Below are 17378 nucleotides of genomic sequence, written 5' to 3'. Positions count from 1 at the left end.
ATGGCAGGGGTAACAAGATCATTTAGCTGAAATAAGAAAGTGTTTTTTTAGGAAGACAATATGCTCTGAAAATAGATAAGGAATAATAGCTTTTAATTTTTTGTGGTAGGCAGAATGGCCCCCTGCAAATGTCCAAATCTCTGCAACCTTTGAATGTTATGTTGCATGGCAAAGATACTTTGCAGAGATAATTAAGGTTAAAGGGCCTTAAAAATAAGGGGATTTTTTTCTAGATTATCCAGGTGGACCCAATCAAACCACATGAGCCTTAAAAACAGAAAAATGTGGCAAAAGGATAAGTTGGAGAAATTTAAAGCATGGGAGAGACTCTACCCATCTTTGTCAGAGTGGCCATATGGACTGTGTGAAAAAGTATGTAGAAAACTTATAGGAATAACTGCTGACAGGTAACAGAGAAACAAGGACCCCAGTCCTACAGCTACAAAGAACAGAATTCAGCCAGCAACCTAAATGAGCTTGGTAAGGATTCATCCTCAGATTCTTATGAGATGCTACACAAGGCCCCACTGAGCCATGCTATACTGAGCCCTCTGACCTACAGAACTGTGTGATAATAAGTGAGTATTATTTTAAGCTGATAACTGTGATCATTTGTCAAGGCTGATACGCAACTACAGAAAGTAGATAAGAGACCCCCATGGAGAAGACAACTAGCTCTCATAAAATCTACCGTCACAATAAATACTGTAGTGATCTAAGGAATATTTAAGAAGTGAAGAAATGTTTATTTCTCTGAAATGTTAACTGGACAGTGTGCTGTCTCCACTCTACTTCTATGATCTTTTCTGATTTCCAAGTCATCACAGATGCTGAAGGCCTACTTTTCAACCAACCAGCTGACTTTACGGCCATCCTTCAAGGGCAGTTGTTGCCCAGATTATATTTTTTTACTGCCACTTACCACAAGTTCAAAATCATTTTCAAAACTAAACATGTTTGAGGTTAGAAAGCTTTCTTTTAAGAGAAAATGGGACAAACTGAAATCTATGTATTTATACTCTACCTCCCTTCAAATCTTATGAAAAGGGTATTAAGAAACTGACCTTGCTCCCAGCTCCATAACTAGTAAGCAACACACTAGAGATGGAAATTCATGCTGTCTGTCTCCTAAGCATGGGGAATTTAAAGGACTTTTCCAGGTAATAATTACATCTCCTGCTTCTGACAGGTTTCTGAATTTATTTATTTATTTTTAAAGATTTTATTTCTTTATTTGACAGAGAGAGACACAGTGAGAGAGGGAACACAAGCAGGGGGAGTAGAAGAGGGAGAAGCAGGCTTCCCACTGAGCAGGGAGCCCGATGTGGGGCTCAATCCCAGGACCCTGGGATCATGACCTGGGCTGAACGCAGATGCTTAACCGACTGAGCCACCCAGGTGCCCCAGGTTTCTGAATTTATTAATAGGATTTTAAACTATATAGACACATACACATGCAAAAGAGTAAACTAGTCTCTCTTCATTTATACAATATCTTTCCCATTGTTTCTTGTTCACTATCCATTTGTTCCCAGCTAGAAAAAAATATTAAGTATTAAAACACAATATTGTCTTATTCTATAGAGGTTGATTCTTCCTCCGCTGGTGGGTTCTCTCTGGGCTGGTACAACCCCTACAGGCAGGGTGGGACATGGTTCTAAGTGGGCTCTGGGATGAGAACTTTCTACCAAATATTCCAAGATAGCTGTTGGAAAATTCCTGGCAACTCCTTGAAATCCAGTCATGTAGGTGTCTATATTCTGCCAAGATCAGGTCCTTTTCTGAAAATCCCTCCACTCAGAGGCAAGACTGCAGGGCCCTCTGCACTCTCTTCCTGTGTGAATCTGAAGTTCACAATTAGCACATTCACATTTTTTTATAGCATGGACTTCCCTTTCCTGTCACTTTCTGTGTCTCACAATTGAGCATATCATTATTTAAGCCTATCTTGTTGTTATATTATATACTCTCAGGCCATGTTACCTAATTGAATCGTGTGAGTATGTCCTATCACCTCATCTAGACTATAAACTTCTTTGAGTACTAATATCAGTTTATTAACTTTTTGTACCCCATGGCATGCCATTATGCATTCACACAGTGTTAGGGATATGATAGCACAGAATAAATATCTGATAGATTTACTTATATTTAACCCCAAATAGGTGATGGAACCTGCCTTGTTACAGAATATATGTATTAAGCCCTGTTTTTTCTGATCAAAACATCGAGAAATTTTAAATAAAGCAGCATTGTAAAATAAAATAATTATAGAGTGGGAATAATATCAGAATGACAAGGTAGTGCTAAGATGTGGGTAAGAGAGGGAAACAGAAAAAAGATTTTTTTAATCTAAGATAAAATTTAAATTTTAGGAAAACAACATACCTATAACATATAAGGGTTGGTTATGCATGATATAAAATTTATAATGTAAAAAAAGACAAGTGAGGACACCTGGTTGGCTCAGTCGGTTAAGCATCTGCCTTCAGCTCAAGTCATGATCCCAGGGTCCTGGGATCAAGTGCCACATCGGGCTCCTTGTTCAGGGGGAGCCTGCTTCTCCCTCTGCTTGTGCTCTCTCTCTCTCACACACACAAATAAATAAATAAATAAATAAAATCTTTAAAAAATATATTTAAATAGTTAAGCTTTTAAAAATAACTTTTTAGGGATGACTGGGTGTTGTAGTCAGTTAAACATCTGTCTCTTGGTTTGGGCTCAGGTCATGATCTCAGGCTTGTAAGATTAAGCCTCACCTCTGGCTCCATACTCAGCTCAGAGTCTGCTTGGGATTCTCTTTCCCTATCTCTCTGCCTCTCCCACTCATGCTCTCTCTCTCTCAAATAAATAAATAAATCCTTAAAAAAATAACTTTTTAGAAATGTCCCATTTCATCTCAAGCTCAACATCAAAGTCAAAGCTCTTTACCATTTCTTCCAAACACTCCAACCTTCTCTCACTTCTCTGCTACTTGGTAGCAGGAAACTTAGTGTCCTGTGGACTCTCTAGGATGGAAGGAAGAGGTCAGCTGGCTGGGGGTGCAAGGAGCCCCTTGCTGTTCTCAGCCCCATCAACGGATGAATTCATGACCTTTCCCAGCTTCTAGCACCTGGAGCATACATAGCATAGATTCCTCACTATTGGTCAGGGGTGGACGTTTGGGGAGAGGGGAGGGAAAGCCTATCATAGAGAGAAGCAAATTTTTGGAAAAAGTACAAAATCTCTGAATTATGCCAGTGATGTGTCCCAAATGTATTTTGTTTTTCAAACCTATTATCTGTTTTCAACAAATCCAATTGGGTTCTGAATTTCTTATCCATACATAAGTCTTAAAGTTTAGACTTCTGATATGGAGCTCGTATCTAACTTGATACTCTTCTTGGGAAACTTGGTTGGCAATTGGGGAACTTTTGATCACTGTGACATAGGTAGAAATGATTGCAGGGTTTTTGAAATTCATGGGTAAAGTTTAAATGTGTAGTATGACTTTTCCATCAAGTAACAATTTACCTGAGTTTCTAATAATCAGCAAATCTGATTCCAGTATTTCTATACTGTCAACCATATATAAGGAGAGATTCTTACAAACTAGTTCTTTCTAATCTGGGTTTTTGTGGCCCTAGAGATGATGAAATTAGTGAAATCATCAAAAGAAAATAGCAGGGTTTAGGTAATACACAAACTGAGTTATTCTAGACTGCGAATTATCATAGAGGATATAAAAAACACCTTTTGAGTACTGTGATATAGGGAGACTTTTAATATAAGTCTCTGTGAACCAAGAGGGAATGAGTTATTTTCACTGCTCCTTAAGGATTTCCTTGCAATATTTGAAAGTTCTTTATTTTCACCTCTATGGAGTTTGTTTCATATGTTATGAAACCATTATTGAATTCAGAATATAAAACCGAATAAACTATTTGCAGATAGAATTAGAACTAGTGACATGTATAAGGCTTGAACAAGTGGACTTGGCTTTTCCTTCCTCTGAGACCCCTGAAAAGCATTTGAGAATTAAACATGCATTCCTAGACCTCATTATCACCACCCTGAAAGCAGTCTGTTTTTGTGTTGCAGGCAATGAAAGCTTAGAAGAAAACTATGTCCAGGACAGTAAGATGGGGTTTGTCATCAATGCCATCTATGCCATGGCTCACGGGCTGCAGAACATGCACCACGCCCTCTGCCCAGGCCATGTGGGCCTCTGTGATGCCATGAAGCCCATCGACGGCAGCAAACTCCTGGACTTCCTTATCAAGTCCACGTTCATCGGTGTGTCTGGAGAGGAGGTGTGGTTTGATGAGAAAGGGGATGCTCCTGGAAGGTAAAACAGTCTTTTCTGTAATGGTTCGAATAACCTTGTGATCCTCTTAGCTAGACAGATGGCAACTCTGGCCCCTTTGGTTCCCTGGTTTCCAGGGGTCATAAGGATATAGATACAACTGAAAGTTCAAAAGACAGGGCTAATCTTAGATGGAAATTATGTTGTAAAACATTGAAAACTTCTTGGTAAGCATTCACAATTCTGTATTCTCCGGTGCCAACCCCCTACCCAGCTATTACCCTGGCCCTTCTCTCAGAATGCATGGGACCTCCTACAAGCCCAAGAAAAGGATAAGATTACACCTGAGCAGCAGGCTCCTCCCTGGCAGTTCCAGCACCAGACCAGCATCTTTCTGATCAATTGCTCCCAAGGCCATCCTGGTTGTGTAAAGTTTTAATAAGCGCTTAAATATATGGGGCACCTGGGTGGCTCAGTCCATTCATTACATGTCTGTCTCAGCTCAGGTCATGATCCCGGGGTCCTGGGATCCAGTACGGCATCAGGCTCCCTGCTCAGCGGGCAGTCTGCTTCTCCCTCTTCCTCTGCCCCTGCCCTCCCTGCTCGTGCTCTCTCTCTCTCTCTCTCTCTCTCTCTCTCTGTCAAATAAATAAATAAATAAATCTTTAAAAAAAAAAAAAAGAGCTTAATATATGAAGAGAACCAAGTCCTCCTTGTGTATCCCCTTTCCTTGGGCTAACTTAGGTTCCTACTAACATGTCTCTTGAAACAAAAAAGAAAAGAATTTTCTTTCTGGTATCAAGTCTCTATGGCTTCCAAAGAATTAATCAGGAAGCAAAGAAAAATTAAACCTAACAAATATATATGTTTTTCCCCAAGTCATTTTATATACAGTCTGTTCTGCAACCGCTGCTTTTATAATATCAGTTAGCTCACATGTGATTGGTAGAGAATGATGTCAGTTTAAGGAGCAGTTGTCTTCATTCATATGAAATTTTCTAGGCAAGGATAATCAGAATCGTGGGAAAAGATTAAAGTCTGCTGCAGGAAAGAAAAAGGCCCTCAGCTTGGCTGCTATTCAGTATGCCCACAATCTTGTTTTTTTTTTTTTTTTTCCCTCTCTTAAGCCCTGTTATCTTTCAGTATATGATTTTACAGAATGAGAAATTTTAGGAAAGCATATGTTGTGTTAAAATGGAACATCAAATCATTTAATCCTCATTGCTATAGGCATATCATTATCCTCTTTTACAGATGATAAACTGAGTGTCAGAGAAACTAAGAAACTCACCTAAATTCATGCAGTGAGTAGCTGGTAGAGGCAGTGCTGTCTGAGTCTGACACTTAAATTTTTTTGCCACATCATGTTGCCTTTTAGCTAATCCTAAAATTAGGCAAAGATGTTGGCAGCCTGCTTAATGTCATTTCAAAGGTACTGTTAGAGACTAGCTGACCCTAAGTAATTCCCAACATATCTCTTCCTTTCATGTAAGCTTAAAGTTCTGTGTTCAGACAGTGCTCAGACAATATTCAAATAATGATGAATTTATCAGATTCCTTCCAGGCTGCCAGTTAGGTAGGAGGAGATGTAGATCCAAATGTGAGTGGAGTGGATGGAATGATTTAGGGCCTAGGGATGTGGAAAGCTTCCAGGTGCCGGGCACTCAGGGAAACAGTACCAGAAGGAACAAATGGACCTGAGTGCTCAGAACACTGAGCACTCTCTCCTTCAAGCCCATGGTTGTCATCCTGGGTTCCACTGGAAACTAGGCTCCATAAACTGTTAGATTTGGAATGGAAACCTACCTTCATGATTCTCTAAGACGACATACACAGTGTGCCCAGTACAGGACGAGATGCCTTTTAGACACTCCCTGTGTACGAGTTTCCTCCTGCTCTCTTTATTTGTAAGTTATCCAAAATATAGGCACGCAGTTTTAGCTTGTTTTTCCTCCATGTGTAATTACATATTCAAATCATGAGCTTTCCCCTGGGTTCCTTTTCAAGGATCACTTCCTCATGCTTGAAACTGGTCAGCTTAATCTGTGTTCAGTTTGTTTTAACCACCTCCCTCTGCTTCCATCCCCTCTCATACCACCATTCATGCTCTTGGTCCCTCTTGTAATTATTTTAGTTAATCATCATGCAACATAAACTGAGTGCATCCAGAGGATGCTATAAAATTGTAATTTACAGCATGAGGATATTCCAAATGAATGCCAACATGCCGAGAAGGGACTCGGGTCAAGAGAAAAGAGCCGTGTTCGTTAACACACATAGCACAGGGGAAGGCCTCTGTTTAGTATCTCAGCTGTTTTCCCTTGGTATCTTTCAGTATTTTTGTCCTCTGGCTTTTGGAACTTTTTGAAAAATGTGTTTTCATGCCAAAATATTATGAATTTTTCAGTTTCTAAATGCTAATGAAGTGTGAACTGATTTCTCCTATTGAAGAGCAAGCGAGGGTTGAAATAAGTCTTAGGAAACTTGATGTGGTTTTGGAATATAAGTGAGGTTCAGTGGGGTGGAATCCTGAGCCAATGACCAAGAAAGAATTCTTGAGACATCTTTGGTGCGAAATGGTGGTTTATTAAAGCACAGGGATAGGACCCGGGGGCAGAAAGAGCTGCTACAGCAGGGTTGTGAGGGGTGGCTGATTATATACTATGGAGTTGGGGGAGGTAAGGGAAAGGGAGGTTTCAAAAGGATTTTCATATGTTAAAGAGGACTCACAGGATACCAGAGCCCTTGCCATTGTCAAGTTAAGGTTATTTTTCCCTCTAGCAAGGCATTAACATTAAGATAGTTGGGAGCTTCCTGGAAGAACCTTATACTCTGCCCACTTCAAGTATCTGTCAATGGGCTGCAAGTTATAAGGACATTTAATTGTATGTACATTTCCTTCTGGAAGCTAGGTTATTGATAGAAATGCTTTGTTCTTATAGATTGCTAAGACATTTGTAAATTGAGGGAGACTCATGTCTTGCAGGATTGTGATCTCTACAAGTTAACTATTTGTTTTTCCTTAGCTTTAGGGTATCCAGGAGTGCATGAGGAATGTCACATATATCCCATCTGAGGGGGGTGGTTTGTAGGGTGTCAGCTTCTGCTTTGTCCTCAGCTTGCCTTCTGTTTCCTCATCAAACTGTTTTATAGGAAAAAGATACCCTAAAGCTAACATTGTCCCAAAGTCTTCATTGAAAGTATGTAAGGAGAGTCAGTAACAATATGGGGTAAAACATAAAAATTAAAGGAAGTGAAAAAGGAACTATTCACCAAACATTCACAACAGGTTCTATAACCATGAGTTTAAAATGGAAGAATATTGGAGGTGTAGATTAGCATCATTGGTCAGCAAGATGAGTAGGAGCCATCAGCCCACACTTAATAGCTACTTGGATTTCCCTCAGAGAGCTACTCTGAGGAACATGCTGGGATGGCTCCACAACAAGAAGAATGAGAACCTTTATTTATTAGCCAAAAGTCAGAACAGCAAAGAGATGAATAATGTGCTCTAGGCGTGCCATTTTCTCTTCTCATCTGGTAGGTTCCTTTTTCCTGGAAAAGTAGGGGAAAAACTTCCTTTCTTCTCCCAGAGTCCCCTTTCCCTTTAGAGAAATTGCCAGAATGTGGATATGGAGAAGCCACTAGCTACCCTGTGAATGGCAGAATTAATTTGCACATTAAGAACAGACAGAAAAGCCAACAAAGGATATTAGTTGTCTAGACAAAGAACTAAGTCAGATATAGCCAATAGGTTTTGGATGCCAACTAAGGTTGACAATAGCTTCCTGGAGTGCTGGGCTGAGGAGGACTCTGAGTGTGAATCAGGTTTAGAGAGAAAGAATTGCAAAATGAATTAGGTAAGCGTGTTGGGGGTTGAGAGGGGAGGAAGAGGAATACATGTTAGGTAATTGCCATCTATTTCTTCAGGTCAAGCACAAAGAGCAAGAGACCATGCCTCTTATATTCTAGTGCAGGACAGTGAGAACTGCACAGGTACTGCAGCAAAAAGAGTCCCATTTTGCAGAGCCAGTAAGGGGGAATCAGGAATACATTTTTGGGAAACTGCCACATGAGTTGTAGCTTACTTGGAGTTAATAGCAACATGGAGAAGAGATTGAAGAATGCCAGAGGATTTCCAATGACTGTGAGAGAGACAGCTTTTGTTCTCCAGTTTTCTTCTGGTAGTGAAAATAACCAGAGTATTTTAGGGCATTCATAGTAATACAAATATGAATGATATAGTGATATTGCCTTACATATGCATTTGTCCCAGTTGTGAAATCGTTTTTTTACATGACTTATATTAATTAATCCCCACAAGAACCCCGGAACCTTTAAGAGTTTAGTGACATTCCTAAGTAGTATAATCTACTGCTAAAATGTTAGAAAAGAGATTCTAGCTTATGCATTCTAATGTCAAGTCCTGTGCTCTTTTCATCGCTTTGGAGAATGTTCTCCATTGCCAACATTGAAAAATGATGAGGTCTGTCCCCCAGAGCACACTCAAGCTGCAGTGAGGATTTCAAAATGTAGATTTTTCCATAGTGTAGTATTGCAGCATTTGAAATTACTGGAATATCTGACACTGATTATTTAGATTCAGAAATGTTTGTCCTAATCAAGGAAGAGACCAGTTTAAATGTCAGTGCTCAAGATGTTAAATCCTCAACATCCTTGTTAATTAAAGCTGTGTTTCTCAGATTTCTTGCTTTATTAGCACCTAAAATAGTTTCCAGACTTGGTAAAACTCACTTCTTTTAATCCAGCGTGATGAAAATGACAACTGATTGTGAAAAAGGACATTAGAATGAAATTAATCAAGTTAAGAAATTAATGTTCTCAAGAATCATGACTTAGTGAATAATGATTTGAAGGAGATGGTATTCAACTGAGCACACATAAGATTATTTGGGGGGAGAATAAGCAAAGAGAAAAGTACAAGAGTAATACATTCTTTAGCAGATATGGACAATACACAGAGACTACAGAGTGAAACACACATTTTGGAAAATCAGAGGAAACATTAGAAACGAAATAAAATATTGACAGGCCTTAGGACGTGGGATGATTCTTGCTCTTATCTCCCTTCTATTATCTGTTTACCAAATTTCTTTGTTTTCTGCATCATGTCCATACTCTCCAAGACACATGTGTTGTTTTCTTTGTAGGTATGATATCATGAATCTGCAGTACACAGAAGCTAATCGCTATGACTACGTACATGTTGGAACCTGGCATGAAGGCGTGTTGAACATCGATGATTACAAAATCCAAATGAACAAGAGTGGAGTGGTACGGTCTGTGTGCAGTGAGCCTTGCTTAAAGGGTCAAATTAAGGTAAGCCAGCCACAGACGCATTCTTGGACAGGAGGAGGCCACCTGCATGGGCCTATGTAAAGAAAAACAGACATTTTTCTTAGACAAGACTGTCCAGAAAGGGTGTGCCAAGCGTTTAGCTAAAATTGGAAAAACAAAGAAAGATTAGGAAATGAAATAGGCAAACCATTCGAATATTTAAGAATAGTCCTTATTTGAATCGCAGTGATGAGCCGGAATCTTCAACCCAATATAGAAAGCAAGGGGACAAATACTTGAATTAAAAATTGAAACAGAAGTAAATGTGGAAACCAAAACCAATGATACTGCTTAGTCAGAGTTGTAGCTATTGTTAAAGAAAGCAGAAGCTGAACAGTACAAAATAAGCATGTAATGAACATAAAAGAAGTTGAAATGTGCTAACACAGAAGCTGCTTATTGTTTCTCTTTTGACCACCACATTCTTTGATTTTCCTGAAATTGGCATTTTGTAGCCAAGAGAGAGTCCTCACTTCCTAATTATTCTTAGAAGCTTTTTTTTATCAGCCTGGGGCAAGTGAGTAACCACAGTATTGCTGTATGCATAACAGTAGAGTAAATAAACATCAAATATTGAGCCTTTGGCTGGGTGAGCTAGAGAGAATTCTCAGTGAAGAAAGCATGGAAATAGCCCTCCCTGCATCCATGCTATTTAAAACCAAACACAATGGTGCACTAGGAAATCGAGCATGGGGCAGTGATGGCCAACTGGCAGGAGGATGGATTAAATGACCTGCTAGGTCTCTCCCCTCTCTAATTTGCTGTGATTCAGCTCTGGGAGCAGACAGGCTGTCACGTAAATGTCACATGGCACAGCTGGGCTGGAGTAGACGCTGTGGGAGGCCTGGCCCCTCCGGCCATGCCGCCCCACCACCTGCCCTTCCTGGGAGCTGTGCACCGCCCCTGCAGGGAGAAGCCCTGACAGGTACACTGAGGGGTCTGGGAGTGTGCAGAAGTGCTGCTGCAGAAACTGGAAGAGCCTCACCTCCACTGGTCAGTGAAGGCAGAGGATTTGGAAATTGCAACATCTTTTTGAAGAGCTGTCATGATGGACTCAAACTCTCAGTGATACAGGCCACTTTGAGGAAGCAACAGACTTCTGAGACAATTCACCCCAGTTTGTTTGATTGAAGGGTTGATTGATTGCATTTTATTTTTTTTATTAGAGTATAGTTGACACACAAGGTTACATTCGTTTTATTCACCCTAGTTTTAAATATCTTGTGACTTCTATGGAGATGTGATATTAAAAGTACGTAATAATTGTCATGACAACTAACCAATCAGACTGGACTCCTTCCTGGTGCTGTGACAGGGTCCTGGAGGCCTCCTGCCAAGCCCAGGGTTAGTCCTTGGATCTTGGGAAGATATGGGCGAGGAGTCCTGTAAGGCTGGAGTAGCATGGGGCATTCAGGAGGCTCGAAGAGACCATGAGTTTCTCTGCACAGAAGTGTTTCAGCAGTGTAAGCATGGCTGCAACCACACCAGTGTGTATGGGCTCCTCCCCAGGAATCCCATTTCTGATTCTTGTCCTGATGAAATTCTTTCACATGCGGCTGTCTGGTGGTTTAAAATCCAGAGGCCCATAACTTCTTGACTATTTCCACGAGATGCCAGACCACTGGATTCTATGTTTGTCATCCTTTCTGGATGGTGGGGAAATAGGACATCTGAGACGGAGGTCATACCATCGGGACAAAAGAGAAGCCCTGAGCTCATGGACTTCTGTGACTCAAAGAGTATCACATGTCTGGCTCAAGCCTTTCCAGCTTGTGTGTTAGCATTGTCTATGCCTCACACAACCACTGTAAAACAGTTTATAGAACTACAAAGTTGGGTTTTTCAGAGTATAAGAAAAACAAACCAACCAACCTGGCAAGAGAAAACAAATTGTTCTAAAGATTCTCTGAACTCCAGCCGCCTTTCACAATTCCCTGCTATCCCTGTGATTGCTGGCAGGCCATGGATGGGGGCTCACATACCATGTGGATTCTGCTTTGTACATTCCAGAAGAAAGGCCTTTCCTCCCTGAGTTCAGAAGAAAGGCTGTCTGCATACATCTCTATGCCTGGATACTAAAGTATTTCTGGCAACATGTTTGCATTACACCCATGCAGTGTTTGTTATTGAAGGAGATCCCAGAAATCATCTCAGAGCCATTATAGAGCACTCACTATAAATGCAAATCTCTTGGGGTCTAATTTTAGAACTGTTTTGTACCCTGCAGGAGGAAAATATGCCTGTTCTCAATGGCACCTGGAGTGGAGGTTGGGGTGGTGGTGGAATGTTTGTTTGTTTCCCTTAAGTACCAAGGGAGGTATGGAAACAAATGAAATCTGAATCCCATTTACCAAATGATAGCACTTATATTCTTACACCACCAATTTGCCACCTACCAGGCCCAGGATACAGAGAGCCAGATCCCTCAGTAGCCACTACAAAAACAGGAGAGAGGCAACAACGAGCAAGGTGATTGTAGGACTTGCACTTGCATTAACTGGGAAATACACTGTTTAGAAAAGGAGTACTCATTTTAAATATCAAATGCCATTTAAAGTGCTAAAATAAATGATTTGACTCTTTTTGTGATAACCCATAGAACTCTTTTATGGTAATTTCCCTCAAAGTAGTTAAAAGTCCAGTTTTCTTATGTTACTGATTTTTAGAAATATAAATATAATATCTTACACATATAATATCTTACAGAAACAAATTTATTTTAACCATTCCATAAACATAGTTAAATAAAATCAAACTTTTTATGGTTGTGTGTTATATTAATCAGGGTTCAGACAGGAAAAAAAGAACCCTGGCCAGGTTGTTTGATAGAGGGAATTTAATATAAGAAATTGGTTATGTAAGTGAACGAGGGTGCCCAGGGCACCTCAGAGTTGACCAACAGCAGGAATCATCCTCACCCCGGACCAGAGGGACACAAGGAGGAGTCACAGCCACTCCTGAGATGACCCGAGAGGATACCGTGGCTTCTCTTCTTTCCTTCTCTTCGGTTTCCCATTAGGTCCTTGCATTTTGCCAACACCATCCAACACATTGGCAAGAAAGCCTGGACGATGTAGTTCACAGGTTTCCTGGAAACCTTTAAACTAAGCAAGGCTTAAGGGCTAGTGCATTACTGGGAAATAGGATCTCAGAGATGCAAGAGTGAAGGGGAAGGGGAAAGGAGCCACGGAAGCGTGGAAAAATGCCAGCACCACCATCATCCCTGAGGTAATGCTCTACTGAGCTGGACGCTACTCCACTGAGTACAGCTAGTCTTTCAGCCTCACAGAGATCTCTGGACAGGCCACTCGCACTGCCTCCTGAAGCAAGGAGGGGAGAAGGGTGTGTGCACCTGTGCCATGGCAGTTTCTGCTGACTGTGGTCAAAGTTTGTTCACAGGAAGTGACACCATCTGATCCCTTTAGGCAGCTACTGGGGAAGCCAGAATCTCTGTCCCATTCCATGGTCCTTTTTCAGATTAGAAGCGGTCAGAGGACCAAAGCCTCTGTAGATCCCCTGCAGTCTGGTCTGGCCTTCTGTTGTGCTGAGTACAATGGAGCCATTCTGAAACCCAGTGATGGAGTCACGGGAGAGACAGACAGGCGGAGGTGCCAGAAATGAGGCAAGAGTGATAGAGGCTGAGGTAGGGGTTGCAGAAGATTCCAGGACTTTCCAAGAGCCAGTGGCCAAGGGCCTAAGAGACAGGCTTGAGGAAGAGGATCTGAGGCAGCATACAACGTGTGGACAATGGATCTGCAAGCAAACACCAAGGGCCTGGCATGTGTGGTGGTCTCCTGTACCAAGCGTGCAGCGATTTTTCTTGGTGTGGTGAAGGGCAGGAAAGAGCCGAGAAGGGGCAGGAAGGTGAAGGGGGGCAGTAAAAGGAAGAAGGGGGACAATAGAGATCAGAGACGAAGGTTTATCAAGCATATTCTTGTGCAGGTACAATAATAGGTGCATTACAGTCACCATTTTAATTATTCCTTAAAACAACCCTTTTAAAGCTGATACTCCCCCCCCGCATTTTGCAGATTCCTCAATCTGAGGCCCAGAGAGGCTGAGTCACTTGGCCCAAGCTTTCTCAAGCTAGAAAGTGCCAAAGCTGGGCTCGGAGCCAGCCCAGAGCTCTCATCATCCCACCGCCTCAGGTGGTTTAGCTACCTGTCATTAGAGGACCCAGTGTATCTCTTACAAATGCAAGTCTCAGTTGCTAAGCCTTATTTTCTCAGTAGTTGACAATAAAATTATAAATAGAGTTCTACTTTAACAGGGAATAGAATCTAGAATTGAAGAAGCAATATTAGCAAAGGAGCTTGGGAGAGTTTAATAGAAGCAGGGAAACTGGCGACAGAGTCGAGGGAAAGGATCCTGCAGATTATTTTCAGTGGCTCCTATTCTTTCTTTTCCTCTCCTTTCTTTTTTCCTCCCCTTAAGTTTGGGTTCTTTACTTTGAGAGGATGTCTTTGGGGCTAAGGGGTTGGGCATGAGGAACGGAGAGCCCTGATTCCTCCTGTTCTTGCCCAGCCAGTCAAAACAGAATTCTGGAGAAATTACATGAATGTAATAGAATACATCACAAGTGTGTCCTCATTTACACATGCCATATTGTCATATAGTAAAATACACCTTACATACGTACAGAAAAGCCCAGGTACACTTATCTTACAAACTACAGGCTTTGGAATTAGGTTAGCTAATTTCCTTTCAAGGGATAAGTCTGATTCTTTTCCATTTGTTGGCATTTTCTATTGGAGAGATAAAAGTTTAGTTTCAAAAGTGTTAGCAGTGTGAACCTCAGAAGATTGCTTAACTTAAAACTGCCAAAGCCCCTTGCTCAGCTTCAGCTTCCATGTCCCTCTGTTTCCCATTCCAGTTAGATCAGCAAAGAGGCCAAACCACGGATTTGTTGAGTATCAAACTAAAAGGGACATGTTCATTTTCACTGTGATCCAAGATGTCTTCAAAGATGAAAGGATGCTAGGACAGTCTATTAAGAAACCATTTATGGGGCACCTGGGTGGCTCAGTTGTTAAGCGTCTGCCTTTTGCTCAGGTCATGATCCCTAGGTCCTGGGATCGAGCCCCATATCGGGCTCCCTGCTCCGCGGGAAGCCTGCTTCTCCCTCTCCCACTCCCCCTGCTTGTGTTCCCTCTCTCACTGTGTCTCTCTCTGTCAAATAAATAAAATCTTTAAAAAAAAAAAAGAAACCATTTACATTGACCTTTAATTGGAATTATGTGTCCTTAGATTTAATAATGCCACAAGCATGATTAGATAATGCTGCTAGAGGCGTTTGTCTCTCGGTTTTTCTGTAGCTAAGTATAGCTACTTGAGAGAAGTTGCCAATGTAGAAAACTTATAGTTTCTAATAATATCCTTCTTTTAAAAATATGATTGCTAATATAAATTTTCACATTGACACTATCACCTTTCAGCATAGGCCAGTGATTAAAAAGCAGCCACTTTGTTGTAGATCTTTTACTTCAAGACTCTGCAGGGATTAGGGATGAGAGCCTCACATTCCAGAATATTTGTCATTTTTAGCAACCGGATATCATCCCTTTAATGCCTGCTGTTAAATCATTCTTTCCGTAGCCTCTTTAGCATCATTTTCCTCTTCCTCTGTAGATTTTCCTGCTCTCTATATTTACAGTTGCTTACTTAGCCCAATCCCAGCATTATTCTGCAAGGGATGCTGTCTCTCTGAAAGACTGGATACCGATTTTGGCCCAAATCGTCAAGCAGTTAGTATTACCCTACCTTTCCAAATGATAAGAAAATAAATGTGATAAGGATGAATTTTATATAATAGAACATATATTATTTGCCAACAATCCTTCCTATTACTTTATGCAGAAATAACTACAGGAAATAGATGTGTCTTGAGTCCATGCTATTCAGTATCAAAGTTGAAAAGAAAATGTAGGCACATCATAATGTTTGTACTTGAGGTTATAACATACCTGCCAATATCACAATTAAATATCCTCAGGGAGAGGGGTGCAGAGCAAGATGGCAGAGGTGTAGGAGACCTGGATTTCGTCTGGTCTCAGGAATTCAGCTGGTTAGGGATCAAACCGTTCTGAACACCTACTAACTCAACAGGAGATCGAAGAAAAGAATAGCAACAACTCTCTGAAGAGAAAAGCGACCACTTTCTGGAAGGTAGGACATGCGGAGAAGTGAATCTGAGGCGATATTTGGGAGGATAGACGGTGGGGGAGGGGGCCTCCGTCGGCTGCTTCTGGCAAGTGATAGAGCTGTGGAGCACAAAATTGGAACGTTTCCAAGTCAGCTCCGTGGAGGGATGTCACTCCAGTGGCTAAGTGGGGGGTGGAACCCTCGTGGGACAGTGTGGTCTCAGGACCCTGAAAGGGTCACAGAAAGACCGGGGGTGTGGCAGAGTTCCTGGGTATCAGAGCGGGGAAGCCGGCGGCAGAGACGGAGCCGAGGCGCAGGCTCTGAGCTCGGGGTTGCCATAAACTGTGATGGGCGATACACTTGGGCCACTGCTCCTCCAGCAGGGAGCCAACAAGCGGCAGATCCGGGGAGACGCCCCTTCCTCCCCTGGGAGGAGCGGCGCGGGAGCGCACTGCAGGGATCTGCTGGGTTTGGAGACTCCGCACGGGGTCAGGGGCCAGAGATAGAAATGCTTGGTCACAGGCTGGGTGAGCACGGAGTGTGAACGGAGGCCGGGGAGACAGTAGTGATTGACTGCTTTTCTCTGGGGGCACACTGAGGAGCAGGGCCCTGAGTTCTCGGCTCCTCCAGGGCGGAGATTGGGAGGCCACCATTTTCACTCTCGTCCTCCAAAGCTGTACAGAAAGCTTGCAGGGAACAAAAGCTCCCGAGAGCAAACCCCAGCAGATTACTTAGCCCACCCCTGGCAAGGGCAGGACAATTCCCCCTCCAGCAAAGACATTTGGGAACCACGGCAACAGGCCCCTCCCCCAGAAGATCAGCAAGCACAGCCCGCCAAGACCAAGTTTACCAATCAATAAGAACGGCAGAACTCCAGGGCTAGGGGAATACCGAACATAGAATTCATGGCTTTTTTTACCATGATTCTTTAGTCTTTCAAAGTTAATTTTTTTAACTGTCTTTTTTTTTTAATTTTTCTTTTTCCCTTTTTCATCCAACATCTTATCAATCCCCTTTTTAAAAAAACATTTTTATTTTTCATTTTTAGAGTCATACTCTATCCCTTCATAGTAGTTACCCTTATTTTTGTCATATACATATAAGTTGTTCTCTCTTTAAAATTTTGAGATACAGTTTCCTCTAACACATCAAAATACACCCTAAGATCTAATCTATGACTTTGTTCTAGTCTCCTGCCTGATCACATTCTCTCCCCCCTTTTTTTTTCTTTTTTTTTTAAATCCTCCTCTTTCTTTTTTCAAACAACTTCTTACCCTATCAATTCCTTTTATAAAATTTTTTATAATTTTCATCTTTACAGTCATATTCCATCCCTTCATCGTATCAACGCTCATTTTGTACATATATAAGTCTTTCTTTCTTTAAAATTTTCGGAGGCACCTTCTTCTAACAGACCAAAATACACCCAAAATCTAGTGTATGGTACTGATCTATGCACCAGCCTGATCATATTTGATCATATTCTGTTTTTTTTTTTGTTTTGTTCTGTTTTTGTTTGTTTTTATCTTTTTCTTTTTTTTCTCTCTTTCTTCTTTCTTTCCCTTTCTTTTCCCCTGGTTTCAGGTCTTTTCTG

At 41.5% G+C, this 17378-nt stretch overlaps 1 protein-coding gene across 3 annotated transcripts in view; it reads left to right on the top strand.

Annotated features, from left to right (window-relative positions):
• The window catches only part of GRM1 (glutamate metabotropic receptor 1), a 438705-nt gene that overhangs the window by 352109 nt on the left and 69218 nt on the right, over window positions 1-17378 (top strand). For all 3 annotated transcript variants that reach the window (XM_027604132.2, XM_027604133.2, XM_027604134.2), the window contains 2 exons: window positions 4081-4327; window positions 9457-9625. In XM_027604132.2, the coding sequence (XP_027459933.1) occupies window positions 4081-4327; window positions 9457-9625 (416 nt within the window). The remainder of the gene's footprint in view (window positions 1-4080; window positions 4328-9456; window positions 9626-17378) is intronic.

This window comes from Zalophus californianus, chromosome 7, assembly GCF_009762305.2.
Source record: "Zalophus californianus isolate mZalCal1 chromosome 7, mZalCal1.pri.v2, whole genome shotgun sequence".
Classification (NCBI taxonomy): Eukaryota; Metazoa; Chordata; class Mammalia; order Carnivora; family Otariidae; genus Zalophus; species Zalophus californianus.
The sequence above is the reverse complement of the archived record's forward strand: the minus strand, read 5'-3'. Positions and strand labels throughout refer to the sequence as shown.